Source organism: Pleurodeles waltl, chromosome 4_1 (assembly GCF_031143425.1).
Source record: "Pleurodeles waltl isolate 20211129_DDA chromosome 4_1, aPleWal1.hap1.20221129, whole genome shotgun sequence".
NCBI classification, from domain to species: domain Eukaryota; kingdom Metazoa; phylum Chordata; class Amphibia; order Caudata; family Salamandridae; genus Pleurodeles; species Pleurodeles waltl.
In genome coordinates, this window is record NC_090442.1 from 832,762,436 (window position 1) to 832,777,378 (window position 14,943).

Here is a 14,943-nt window from a genome sequence, read left to right on the forward strand (position 1 = left end):
CAGGCAGCACAGTACTCCAGAACCCAAGGTCTGTGGTTAATCCAGAGTTTAGTGACTTTTGTTAGGATTAGTCTCGTGCTCAAGAAAACCATTCCATGCATGCAATTCACTTTATGGCTTTTTAAATTAACAAGTTACGTGCGAGTTCATGTAATTGGCAGGTGGGGAGGATGAATGAATAGATGCGTATAGTGGGCAATTTGAGGTTACAGGGATGGGAGATATGATTTCAAAGTAGGCTGTGATTGATATGAGGTGATGTGTGGGCAATTGTCAATCCAATAATACAAAGTCAGACTGGCATGCATCTGAAGGTAGGTTAAACTCAGTAATGCATGTAGATGTAGGGTCAGAAGAGGGTCATCTGACAAAGGAGAGAACATGTGCTAGCATAAGTCAAGGTCAGTCGGTGTATAACTTGAGCCGTGGTTACCTCCCTTGGGTTTTTTAGGTTTTTTTTTTTTTTTTACTGCCTTGGTCATCAACCCTGTTACATGGATAATTACACATTTGCTGATATGTTTGACTGCGAGCAAACCTCCCACTCGCCCTCATGCTTATGACTGCCGTGGTGCTTTGAATTGGCTTGTCAACCGTTTTACATTTTCAATTTGTGGCAAGAAAAGTCCAGTTAATTTACAACGCTGACCGCTCTAACTCGAGCAAACTCAAGACCCATTGCATTGCAAATGCTTGTTCCATTTGGAGTTACTTCACTTTTTGTGAACTGCCCTACTTGTGGCAAAACACACCCTGTCTGACTTTTGCATTGTGTACCTGACTAAAGATCAGTGCCCTGTGCACTGCCAGAAGATGTCCAGCAGAGCCCTACAAGGCTGATCAGGGTCCATGGCCTGCACGAGTCTGGTACTACTTCAGGGTGCTCGAAGGTGCGAGCTCAATTATCGCTTGCTGGGCACACTCCTAGGCATAGTGAGATGTGAACCACAACATTGAGAAACAGGATACTGAAGACTAATGTACCAACCTGCTAGCTGTTGAAGGTTTGGGAGCTGCCAAGAAATTCAACGCTTAAGTATGCCACTTTTACAATGTTTACACCTTTTGAAGCAAGACCTTCTGGTCTCATCTAGGAAATATACCAACAGGAGGCAGCTCCTCTGTATCAGTACTATTGACGTCCTTCATTTTCCAAAGTTGCCTGTATTGCTGCTGCTTTTGCTGCAATCTGTTCCGAAGTCCTTGAAACACAGCCTGCCCAAGACAAGATAAACTTCTTGGAGAATACCCTGGTCTCATTCCCAGTGCACTCAGTCCTCCTTTACATTAAGGACCTCACAGGATTGTGGACATATCACAAGAAGCAAAATACCAATCACGTTTTCAACAAATCATACCCTTCCTTCCACATGGAAGAGGTTTTGAATCTGGTGTAGCATAAACTGTTCCTGCCATGTAATAGTTTCCTTGCCTTCTGTGTCGAATAAGGACTTGGGCTACAGTTCATCGCTTTAAGTCGACCTTGCTGCAGTCGATGCCTATAGGGATTAATCTTCACATTTATTTTGTAATGCCTTGTCAAAGATGACTTTAATGGTGTTAAATGTTCTCCTACAGTATCCCCAGCTCCTCCTTTGGATCTAAAACGTCCTTTCTAAGACAATGTGTGCACCATTTGAGCTTATATATGGCACCCTTCAAGCATGTGACCTGTAAAGCTACCTTTGTGGTAGACAATCTTTCAGAGTAAGGTTTTATTTTTGGATGCCTTGCACGGTTTTAGAAGTACTGTAGTGATGAACTTGTCACTTTTCACCCTGATGTGATGTCAGCTTCTCATTTAAGTTGGACCATTTCCTCACCAGTTGTCTTTGCAAACCCATCTACTCCAGTCGAACGAGCCCTTCACTCTGGACACAGAGGTTTGTAAAATAGTCTTTATACAGGACCAAAAGATGTAACGTAATATCTGAGCAAAGTTCTTGTGTGGAACTAATCTACCTAGGTCTAAATGTCTTGATGGATTGTATCTTGTATTTCACTTTTGCCAGCTAGGAAAAAAAATACTGTGGTAGACCTAATCCATATTCAACTAGTCAGAACGCTTTTAATGCAACTCAGAAAAAAAATGTCACCACTTCAGGGATGTAAGTGCAGACCTTAATGCAACAGTTTTACACAGTTGAGACTGTCTGGATTCTGACTTTTGCAGATGCACAAGTAGATCAGGCCTCTGAGGGGCCATGTTTGGGTAATGGTTGCTGTTCGTTTCTTGGCCTTTTGTAGTGCAACGGGCTTGCTATTCTGTTTGGTACCTTAGATTATTGTGGATCGTCTAAAGGATAAACTATATGCATGCAATCCTAGATCTCTGGGGAAATCCTCATCCGTCATAAACTACCATCAAACTTTTTTAGACAAATTGTAAGTCACTTAAATATCAGAACATAACTTTATAGCATTTGGCGTCCTCCGAGTTGCAGGCTTCACTCCTGCCTCCGGTATGGACTAACCGGTTTAATCCAGGAGATCTCTGTGCACGTCCAAACCAAAAGTGGAGGAAAAACAATCTAACAATGTAGTCTATGGCCATGTCCATTGCCAGATAAAGTTGCAGGGTATTATTTGACATGAAGAGGTTTCTTTAAACAATTGGAGTATAAGCCCAAAAATACATTGCACGATTATATAGAGTATTTGTATCTACAGCTCTGCAAACAAATGCAATGTAACATTCTTGCCTTTTGCACCCAGGATCCCTCTGGGTTATATAAAATGAACTCACCTACACCTGTGGTGCATGATGGCTCACAAGGGCGAGGCCCTTTTAGGCACAGAATGTTTTTAACTATGAATGGTTTCGAGCCAGTTTTTTATTACTGTAATGACTGGTCTAATTCTTTATTTTTGCAAATTGGCTCTTGGCCTAATGAGCTGCAGTTTTTTCTAAGCCCACATTTCTTCTGAAACGTCATTAGGTTGGATACAGTTAGCATTGCTTCATTATGCCACCCTTGGGTGGAACAGTTCTATGCTTGAGGATTCCCCATAGAAAAACTTGTATTTGCAGAAGAGTACGTTTTCTTTCATACTAATTCTGAAACTAAGACACTTTTTTGTGAACCAGTAAGAGCAAAACTTACTGAGCTTACCTGACTGCATTAAATATGCCTTGCTATTCTGCTGGACTCCAGTTAGTGCACCCGCAAGAGAGCAAATGAAAATTTACACCAAATAGCTCAACTGTTATGCCAAGACAATTGTTCTAAAAGATCAGAAATGTACTGTCCTTCGGTCCCTGCCTCAGTGTAAGGTGACTGGTAATCCTTCAGCTTTTGTAACGGATACTATGGTACTTCTATAGTGCAGTTGCAAACAAAATGCAACCCCTTACTATTTTTTAGCCCTCTACTCCATGAGGTGCAAAGTGTGTGAGCACTTTTGGTGTTGCGTCTTGTAGCACCTAGTCACATCAGTTGAGTCACACAAGGTCTGTTTTGCTCACCTGCTTTACAAATGCAGTTTAGGTCCTTGTGTACATGGGAAGGTCAGGTGAAGACTTTGGAAGTGTAAGCACAGGGAATTTAAAGTTAGTAAGAAAGCACAATCGGCATTTAAAACAGACTGCCTGATAGTTTTCCCAGTACCAGTCGGTGCCCCCAGCACAAATGAAAATAGATTTGGGGGAAGGACTTGGTGAGGAGATGTTCTACAATCTGACAAATTGCTGGAAGCTGACGATGCTGGCTGAGGCAGAACGCTTTATACCAAGGCATTTTCCTGACTAGAATGAGCAATTTTATTTGAACAGTTGAATGCTTTTGCAGGTGCTTAAGTTAAAATCTGCACCTCAACCATACTTGTAATGCAAAACATTTAATTTGAATACGCTACTGCAGAAACTGGTGTTTGATAGGCAGTTTGACTAGCAATTCAGGAGACGGTTTAGGTTTGAAGGCTTTGATATTTTTAGTTTAATCAAGTTCATACAGGTCCGATGCTGTTCAAGCTATGAAAGGCTTGAAGAGATGGTTAGGTCTGTGGGGAACAAGGTCGAGAAAATAGCTTGATTTAAGGTGAAAATAAAATATTGAGGCAGAGGGGTAAATTAACACCTTTTTTTAGACTGTGCAAGAATCTCCAAGCTGAATTTGTAACTGCTATAAACTATGCTTCATGGCTTGTAGGTCTTGCATATGTAGGACTGCAGCACGGATAAACGACTAAGCCTTCAAGAAAAACTACTGGGTGTGAAATCCCTGAGGCACTTAAACTGCAGTACAAGCAAAATGTTGACTCTGGACTCCAGCGAGCAATGGAAGAGGTGCCGTGGTCCCTCATGAAAGGTACCAGCAAAATTGTTCTCATACCGGAACTCAGCAGTTATTAGAAGATGGGGGCTTGTAAAAGTCCTTATTTCGACCAAGAGGTGCAGGCTAAAACACTCCACTTCCCTTTTGATTAGGGATGGGGCTTTTATTGAGAAACATATTGACTATGTGCTGCAGGTGAAGTTTCACTGCTTGGTCCTTGTGGTGTCCAGTTAACTTTCATTTTGACTTTAGAATATAAGCATATAGAAGTGCCTTTAGCATGAAAGATGGTCAGTTGATCCACAGGCTGGGATCAGCAGTGTCAGTGCTACAGCAACCTATAGGCAAAAAGTGGAGCATTGCAGTTACTCAAACCATGGCCTTAGTAGAGGGTAGTAGTAAGTATTAGGGTGTCCGGAGAGTTTGGTGTCTAAGAATTTCAGTTGAATTCCAAATAGGGTATAACCGCAACAATCTGCAGGATGCTACTTTATAATTGGGTCATACTGTTCCTCCAGAAGCCACCATCTCACCCTCCAGGAGTGGGACATCACTTGTGTCCAAAATGCAGCAAAAGCCACTTCCACTAAGGAACGTCCAAAAGTTTCACATAGCCCTAAAAACGTTGCTTATATTCAAAACTCCTGGTTAGACAGGTTGTAGAAAGCTAATCCTAGTCCTCTGGGAAGCCCCGTTCCGAAGCCCTTTTGATGACTGCTTTTTCAGACGTCCTGTTGCTGCAGGAATTTCTCACCTCTCCCTTGCATAATTTTGTCAATGAACCAAATGGCTTGGTTCAGGACCACCTTGAATTTGTATTTTTGGACTTCTCTGTGGATTGTGTGCACCCCCTACTGTGACTAAGATACTGCGTCAAGTTGATTTACTTCTGCTTGTGAGTGAAGGACTGAAGCCCATTTTAGGTTGCACCACATTCGGCTGTCTCTACCTAATCTGGCCTGGGAAGGTACTTGGTTCTGTAAGTTTTCACAATTGTGTTTTCTGAAAGGTCAATCAAACAGTTAATGAAAGGCTTGTTAGGAGTGCCCCCTCACCCAACCTTCTTTGCTGAACAGAGTTTAGTCAGCTTATACTGCCACTTTCCTCCCTTCAAGGTGAGCGGATAGCTCATGAAACACTGCTGTGAGCAACATAAGAAATGAAAGTGGTTGTTGAAAGCCTGCCCCGTAAAGGGGCCATCTTTGATCTTCAAATGAGTTGCCTTGTGCACTGACTGAGTTAGTCTAGAATACTTTCAGACTGCAGTTTGCCCAAGCCTGCTGTACATGTTTCTGTTCAGGTCCTTGATCATCGTTTGAGAACATTAAACTCTCGATGTTCACTGGTGATGTTACTTGGACTTAACCTAAGATACAAGAATATCTGACAATCTAGGTTTCTTGGCTGCCCCAGTCTAATCTGGGTTTTGACCACTGGCTCGCAGGCTGTACCCATGTCTGTCACAAGCTGAGGTGATGGTTCATTGTCCACAGAAGTACTGCTCCCAGACATCCATGTCAAAGATCGGGTCCCTGGTCACAAAGCACTATCTAAATTTTATTCCAGCCTGTGTGGTAGTTTTCATTACAAGGAAACCTTATTAAATATACTGCTTCCTCATCTAATTGAAGCATAAGTATGGAAGATCAGAGGCTTGAGAAGAAACTACTGAACTGTAACTCATTTTGGTATCTCATGGGTTCACACCCAACCATCCTCCAGTCAAAGGCTCCCTATTTGTTGGTATAATTTTCACTTGTACTATGAAATCTGAACTGATTGCTTCTTGGGCAATAGCGAGCTCAGCACATCCACCTCATTGACTGTTTTTTAGTTTATTTCAAACTGGGCGAATGTACTGTGAACAAAGATTGTGGTGGTTTAACTGCTTATTGTTAGTTTAATTACTGTCCTGTGGACTCTTAGCCTCAAGGAATGATTAAAGAATGTAAATCTATACAGGCTACCAATGCCGGAGAACTGGAATTACAGGTAAGTCATTGTTTCCAGTGTGCCTCTATTGTAGGCCCTCCCTAGAAAAAGGTTCACTATTCACACTTGTGCAACAGAATGACTGTTTCAAAGAATGTAATACATTTAATGGTGCCTTAAGCAATTTAACATTTCTGTCAAAGAACTGGAGTTGCATGTTACTTTCCCTTACAAACTCTTGATAGGACTTAAAAATCTTACCATAAGATGAATGCCAGACATAGTCCAGAATGGATGTGCTTTTCCATTCACTTTCATCTGAATGATCAGTGACCACTATAGTTACTGAAAGAAAAGTCTTGTGTGAAATTCTAAAAGCAAGCATGTTTAAATTCAAATGTGGAACACTGTTTCTTTTAAATTCTCAGTTTGTGTTCTGAGACAAAGGCCTATCCGTGATACGATCAGTTGACATTTAAGGGAGACATTTCCTTCACTCCAACCTTGCCTATTTGGTTTTAAAGTGGCTCAATTTGTAGCTCATTCTAGCATGACAACTAGACTCCATGTGTGGTTTCTCAACTTGGTTTGGGGTGCTGAAATATTGCTGCCCTGCAACTAGACTGGTTGTGAAAGTTTTTCAAAAATGTTATTCATAGGCATCAGAACTAGGTCATGAACATTTGTGTGCTGTAATGGTTTCCTGTATTCACATTTTGTTGTGCAGCATGGTAGTTTATAATGACATCATTATTTTCTTTCAGTATGATGAAGAAGGCGAAGAAGCAGATGATGAGGTACAGTTTATTGTATTACTGGTGTAAAGAGGTGTTGGATGGGTTGGCTACCTTAATGACTTAATAGACTAATGTCTGAGATTAGCAGTTTGGTTGTTATAAACCAGACAGTTTTTTATTTATTTTTGTAGCGAGGGTTCTGGACAAAAACTTAAACATTCATTTTAAAATTGAACTAACTCTTTATACACTACTGTTCAGAAGTGCCATCTAATATTGATGTACATATTTTGCTTAAGCATGTAATTGTTCAGGTCTTTACAACAGTTATCTGTAAATTGTCCCTAGAATGCTGTACTAAGGGTTGACTGCCCTATTGAAACCAAGATTTTACAGCCTCCCTTTGCAAGCTTCCTTGCTAGAAGACTAATCTGTTCCCAGATAAGTGTGTAAGCTCTGAATTGACACTCCATTCCTGGCTTACCTTGCTTGGGAATATAACATTAACGGTACTTCTGGTAATGTGGCAAGTAGTATAAGGCTTCCTGTAATGTTTGGGACTGACTACCTATAGTTATCTGCCATCCACTTGTTGGGCCTAGTTTTAGTAATGTTTGCTGCAGGCACCCCCTAGCAGCTGTGGTTGGTATTCTTGGTGTTGGAGAGCGCTCTTTACTACTTTGTGGGGCTTGCCTTTGAGCTTTACCTTATGCCTGCTGTTTCTGTTCTTGTTAAAGGGCTTGGCTCCCCTTTGACTTCTACCTTATCAGCCAAAGCCTTTCATGGTGAGGGTAGACTTGTGTAAAGTGATATGGATAGCAAATCACCCTCCCAGGTGGCCAAGTCCGCTGTAACCACTGAATAGTCTAAACAGTTCTATCTACAGAGGAGATGGTGGTACTGGACACGTTGCAGGTCTTAGGTAAAGCCCTTTAACAGCTAGCTGTGGATAGTCTATGAAGTGCTGCCTCAAATATATATTTTTGTAATTACAAAAGCCTTCACTTTTGTAATTTACTTCACTTTTACCCTTAGTAGTGGTCTAAATGTTTTCATTGTTTTCATTTACTTGCTTAATGGCCACTTTTTTAATTTGACAGGAAGGCGAGGAGGAAGCTGATGAAGAAAATGACCCAGATTACGAGCCCAAGGTAAATTCTGATTCTTATCAGTTGGCTTTGGAATTTTGAGCTTTTTGGTGGCTGTGCTTTTGATGCCTGTGTCTGATTTAGGATTAATTTTCAATATTTTAATTTAAAAATTATGGCAGATTTTGCACAGGCCCATTTGGATACTAAATGGCAAGATGACAAAACCTTTGCTAATTTGCTGTCTAATTTGTAAGCATGTTACTTCCTTCATACATCCCTTCCTCTTCATTTTTCCTCACTAGGTTTAAATCTTGTAGAAATCTTGTCCTGGGTAGGTAACACTTGTCGTTTTTAACACTGCTTTAACACACTAATTGTCTTGGGTGTTAGTCTTCAACATACCACTAATTTTTAACCTTAGCTAGAACTTGTTAATTATGTATGCTTTTTGGATGTAGAAAGTGTAATGAGTGTTTGGATGTCTATTTGTAATAAACTGCACTGAAGACTAACCTGTCAAGTCTTGGATTTCAGTTGGGTAGGCATGCACATCTGGACGGTGTATCCATTAAACTGACTACTTTAGATTTCTCTTGTTACTGGTGTGCTTATTTTTTAAACTCCCAAGCAGTGAATATTTTTGAAACAAACGTAGGTGGAATCCTTAACTGAGGACCCTGCTTTCGAAAGGATTCATATTTTTCCCTTTTTTCTTTAGACTGTCAGTATGCTTTCAAGACCCAGATCCTTAAATTGCTAAACAAGCATCAATTTTCCAGCTAGTTTTGAGGATTCTTCACAATCTGCCTTTTTTTTCCCCCCTAACTGTTCTGTGGATTAGCGGTTTTTATTTCCCAAGTACTTGGCTGCCTTAGTTAACATTCAGAGGTTGGATTTTTAGAAGCTTATTGTGGGATGTTTATTTCTCTAGCACTGTGCATAATTCCACAGCACTTCCTGCTGTCAGTACTGCATGTTGGACAATATTGTTCCTCTTCTCATATCCATATTTAACAGTATAGAAACCAAATAGGACCTCATTGCTGCTCAAACTGTTTCATAGACAATTCACGTTGGACAGCTGCAACATTTACACCGGCCTGAGGTACACTGCCCCAGAATGCAGCACAATTGCACTGTTCTGATGTCCTTTCAAACAATTGTAAGACATGAAGCTAGCAGTTCTGCTTGTTTACAACAGCTGTCGGGGATCCTATTCCCATGCATATAGTGAAATTGCATTCGTACAGAAAGTTTCTGTGGGTAAGCTACTTCTAAGGATCCTCCCCCAAAGCCAGTGAGAAGTTCAGGGCTACAGTTCCAGATAAAAACCATTGTTTGTAAAGCTAATGTGATGCTGATTTTTGCAAGGTGGTTGTGGAAACACTGTTGCCCCAGTTTTCTAAATGAAATCTGGAAAAATATACACGTGATGAATTGCATGACAAACACAAGTTTGATTGCACTAATTAAGCGTCAGTATGGTCACTTTCTACACTGTCAAATCAGCTGCTTCGAGAAACTCTGCTACTGCATACAGTATCTTGGTATAAGAGTAGCTCCTTCCCTAGTCCTGTTGCCCCAGTTTTCATTACGTCTTATCTGATGAAGGCGTAAGATACACCTTGTCACCAATATAACCCAATATTTTGCTGTTGAATTTCATTTTATTGCTAGTACTCTGGTTACTAAGTTTACCAATAACTAGGCGAGAGAAGTGGCATTTCAGAAGGCTACAGCAGTAACATGTTGGCTTTCTTTCCTGCTAATAATACACAGGATTCAGAAAACACCTCAGATTCAGTTGCTTTGCAGTGTAATATTGCAAAGCTTGGGTTACACTAGCCCTTGATCTTCATTTCCTGTAAATTCAGTGCCTTTTTAGCTAAATGTAAAATCACAGGCTGTATTTGGGTGTTTTTTTCTGGAAGATACAAATACAACTGCCCCTCAATTCCTTGCATGTGCAATTCAAAGAGAACCTTGTGGCTTCACCCGCTGTTTCTCATAGCAGCTATTGTCTTTCTATCATTACCATATAGTTTAAGGAGTGAAGATTTTTAGTGTGGGACATTGAGAATAGAACACCTTGGCAAACATACATATGTATGTCGAGTACTTTTAAAGTGTTGAGTGCAAATTATGTGTATATGTTCGGTGGCATGTGTAGCTGCAGATACACATGCTGTGCACTGTTCCTGCCATCTAGTGTTAGGCTCGGAGTGTTAAAAGTTTTTCTTCGAAGTCTTTTCGAGTCACGGGACTGAGTGACTCCTCCCTTTCGGCTCCATTGTGCATGGGCATTGACTCCATCTTAGATTGTTTTCTTTCCGCCATCGGGTTCGGACGTGTTCCCCTTCGCTCCGGTTATTCAATTCGGAAAAATTTAAAAAATGCCAAATAGTCTATTTTCGATCGCAAACCATCTTGCATCGACACCTCTGCACCGGTGAAACACCTTCGGTAGCCCTTCGGGGCACCTGCGCCCAGCCTGGGCCTGGTCGGCCCCACCATAGGAAGCATCAAAGCCTCCTGGACCGGACCCTGTTCCGATTCTGCCCTCAGTGCCACGCAAACTATCCATACACGGATCAACATAGGGTCTGGAATCTGTTTGTCACCAGATCACCCAGAGGATACTTGTGGCCTGCAGGTCCTTCCGTTCCAAGAAGACCTTGAGGGATCGAAGAGCGAGATGACTACAAATGGCATCAAAGTACCAAGCACCTCGACATTGAAGAGGAGATGGCCATCTCCATTCAAGGATCTGATTCGGACGACTCCAACATGGACCGACTACAGACAGCAGGCCAACACGTGAGTACGCCTGCCCCGAGCCAGTCCAAGCCCAAACAAAAGGCCTCGGGACGCCACTGCCGGAAGGCCATGGCTCTACCCGGAAGAAATCAAGCAGTGACCAAGCAACACCTTCTGCACCAAAAAAGCCACACCCACATCGAAGTCTTCTCGAGTCGAGACAGTCTCTGAAAAAGTTTGACATCGACTCGTCGAATCAAAGTCCCGAAAGACTTTTGGAACCGAGGCCTACTGTCACCATGGGCATTTCGGTACCGAAAAACTGGCTTCGGTGCCGAAAAAAGCCTCGTACTAAAGAACCTGGACTTTCTAAACCGATGAAAGAGCCACAGATTTGAGGAGGAACTTCTACAGAGAGGAATTTGAGACAAGCCAGGATACAGATCCACAAGGATACTGGAAAGATCCTCAAAGCACCTCCACTCAAATTTAAAAGGAAACTGGCTTTCCAAGAACGTTTGGACACTGACCAGCCAAAGTACCAAGAGCAATCTCCGCCGCACCAGTTTTCCCCAGCACATTCTCCTCAAAACTGTTTCTCCTCTTGCTACACCCACTGCAGTCACCCACACACTGTGCAGTGACATCAAGGCACAGACCTGTGGGATCTTTGACCCTGTCAGACAATAGCCCTGCGTGCTATCCGTCTAAACCCTCTCCACCTGAAGATAGCACCTCCTCCACACAGGTTTTGGCTAGGGCTGCTGCTTTCCACAATGTAAGCATGCATACCGAACCACTAGAGGACAACTTTCTTTTTAATACCTTGTCCTCCACACACATCTTACCAAGTCTACCCATGCTCCCAGGCATGCTCAAACATGCCCAACAGATTTTTCAGGAGCCGGTAAAGGGAAGGGCCATAACACCAAGGGTAGAAAAGAAATATAAACCACCACCTTCTGACCTGGTATTTATCACCCAGAAGCTGCCCCCAGATTCGGTAGTGGTCAGTGCGGCAAGGAAGGGGGCCAACTCCGTCATCTGGAGATGCACCCCCTCCAGAGAAATAGTAAAAGGTTTGATGCAGCAGGAAAGAGGGTAGCGTCACAATCTGCCAATCAGTGGTGCATAGCGAACTCTCAGGCCCTCCTCGCAAGATATGACAGAGCTCATTAGGATGAGATGAGCAACATCATTCAACATCTCCCCAAAGAATATAAAGAGCTCAGCAGATAGTAGAGGAGGGGCAGGCAATAAATAATAATCAAATAAGGTCTGCATTAGATTCAGCTGATACTGCTGCAAGAATAAACACTGCAGTGACAATTAGACACCATGCATGGCTTAGATCAGATTTTAAACCGGAGATTCAACAGGCGGTCCTCAACATGCCATTAAACCGGCAACCGCTATTTGGCACACAGATGGACACAGCCATAGAAAAGACGAAAAAGGATACGGATACAGCCAAAGCGATGGGGGCGCTTTACTCATCCCAATACAGAGGAACCTTTACCTCATACCAATCACAGTATCAGAGGGGGGGGTTTCGAGGGTCCTTCAGAGGGCAATTTCCCAAATCCAGGGGAAAATTCCAACCTACAAAGCAAGCCACTAACAAGCAGTGACTTTTCCATCACCTTCCCCTTAACACACCGCCCCTGTGGGAGGAAGACTGGAAATGTTCCACAATCAATGGTCAAACATAATGGACACTTGGGTACTATCAATTATCCAACATGGTTACTGCATAGAATTCACACATTTTCCTCCCAGATATTCCCCCAAAAGCGCACAAACTATTGTCTCTACATCTAAATGTTAGAGGTGCAGGCACTATTAACAAGCCATAGAATTAGTACCTCATCAACAAAAACGAACAGGTGTCTATTCCTTGTACTTCCTTATCCCCAAAAAGGACAAAACACTAAAGCCAATATTAGATCTCAGGACTCAACCTATACATCAAATCAGAACACTTTCATATGGTGACACTACAAGATGTAATCCCATTACTAAAACGGGGAATACATGTTGTAGGAAGTTGGCTCTGTATGCACTATTTCAAAGTAAGGAATAGTATGCACAGTCCAAGGGTTCCCCTTAGAGGTAAGATAGTGGCAAAAAGAGAATACTAATGCTCTGTTTTGTGGTAGTGTGGTCGAGCAGTAGGCTTATCAAAGGAGTAGTGTTAAGCATTTTTGTACACACAGGCAATAAATGAGGAGAACACACTCGGAGACAATTCCAGGCCAACAGGTTTTTGTATAGAAAAATATATTTTCCTAGGTTATTTTAAGAACCACAGGTTCAAATTTTACATGTAATACTTTGCATGAAAGGTATTGCAGGTAAGTACTTTAGGAACTTTGAATAATCACAATAGCATATATACTTTTCAAATAAAACACAAAGCTATTTTAAAACTAGACACAGTGCAATTTTCACAGTTTCCTAGGGGAGGTAAGTAATTGTTAGTTCTTGCAGGTAAGTAAACCACCTACGGGGTTCAAGTTTGGGTCCAAGGTAGCCCACTGTTGGGGGTTCAGAGCAACCCCAAAGTTACCACACCAGCAGCTCGGGGGCCGGTCTGGTGCAGAGTTCAAAGTGGTGCCCAAAACACATAGGCTTCAATGGAGAAGGGGGTGCCCTGGTTCCAGTCTGCCAGCAGGTAAGTACCTGCGTCTTCGGAGGGCAGACCAGGGGGGGTTTTGTAGGGCACCGGTGGGGACACAAGTTAGCACAGAAAGTACACCCTCAGCAGCACAGGGGCGGCCGGGTGCAGTGTGCAAACACGTCGAGTTTTCAATTGGAATCAATGGGAGACCAAGGGGTCTCTTCAGCGATGCAGGGGGGGGAGGGGGGCTCCTCGGGGTAGCCACCACCTGGACAAGGGAGAGGGCCTCCTGGGGTCACTCCTGCACTGGAGTTCCAATCCTTCAGGTCCTGGGGGCTGCGGGTGCAGGGTCTTTTCCAGGTGTCGGGATCTGGGAGTCCGGCAGTCGCGGTCAGGGGGAGCCTCTGGTTTCCCTCTGCAGGCGTTGCTGTGGGGGCAACTCTGGCTACTCACGGTCTCGCAGTTGCCGGGGAGTCCTCCCTGAAGTGTTTGTTCTCTACAAGTCGAGCCGGGGGCGTCAGGTGCAGAGTTTCAAGTCTCATGCTTCTGGCGGGAAACAGTTGTCTTGAAGTTGCTTCTTTGGAAACAAAGTTGCAGTCTTTGGTGAACAGGGCCGCTGTTCTCTGGAGTTTCTTGGTCCTTCTAGAGCAGGGCAGTCCTCTGAGGATTCAGAGGTCGCTGGTCCTGGGGAAAGCGTCGCTGAAGCAGTTTTCTTCCGAAGGGGGGGGGGGGGGGAGACAGGCCAGTAGAGCTGGGGCCAAAGCAGTTGGTGTCTCCGTCTTCTCTGCAGGGTTTTTCAGCTCAGCAGGCCTCTTCTTCTTAGGTTGCAGGAATCTGAGTTCCCTAGGTTCAGGGGAGCCCTTAAATACTAAATTTAAGGGTGTGTTTAGGTCTGGGGGGGGGTTAGTAGCCAATGGCTACTAGCCCGGAGGGTGGGTACACCCTCTTTGTGCCTCCTCCCAAGGGGAGGGGGGGGTCACATTCCTATCCCTATTGGGGGAATCCTCCATCTGCAAGATGGAGGATTTCTAAAAGTTAGTCACCTCAGCTCAGGACACCTTAGGGGCTGTTCTGACTGGCCAGTGACTCCTCCTTGTTATTTCCTCCGGCCTTGCCGACAAAAATGGGGCTGTGGCCGGAGGGGGCGGGCAACTCCACTAGCTGGAGTGCCCTGTGGTGCTGGAACAAAGGGGGTGAGCCTTTGAGGCTCACCGCCAGGTGTTACAGCTCCTGCCTGGGGGAGGTGATAGCATCTCCACCCAGTGCAGGCTTTGTTACTAGCCACAGAGTGACAAAGGCACTCTCCCCATGTGGCCAGCAACATGTCTCGCGTGTGGCAGGCTGCTAAAACCAGTCCGCCTACACGGGTAGTTGGTTAAGGTTTCAGGGGGCTCCTCTAAGGTGCCCTCTGGGGTGTATTTTACAATAAAATGTACCCTGGCATCAGTGTGCATTTATTGTGCTGAGAAGTTTGATACCAAACTTCCCAGTTTTCAGTGTAGCCATTATGGTGCTGTGGAGTTCGTGTTTGA

General features: G+C 43.6%; 1 protein-coding gene across 4 annotated transcripts in view; it reads left to right on the top strand.

Annotated features, from left to right (window-relative positions):
• Window positions 1-14,943, top strand: part of NAP1L1 (nucleosome assembly protein 1 like 1) — a 73,522-nt gene that overhangs the window by 41,793 nt on the left and 16,786 nt on the right. For 2 of the 4 annotated variants that reach the window (XM_069229579.1, XM_069229580.1), the window contains exons 13-15: window positions 6,971-7,003; window positions 8,044-8,094; window positions 8,337-8,365. In XM_069229579.1, coding sequence (XP_069085680.1) covers window positions 6,971-7,003; window positions 8,044-8,094; window positions 8,337-8,342 — 90 coding nt within the window. In that variant the 3' untranslated portion in view covers window positions 8,343-8,365. The remainder of the gene's footprint in view (window positions 1-6,970; window positions 7,004-8,043; window positions 8,095-8,336; window positions 8,366-14,943) is intronic. The other 2 variants (XM_069229577.1, XM_069229578.1) reach the window with 1 other exon arrangement.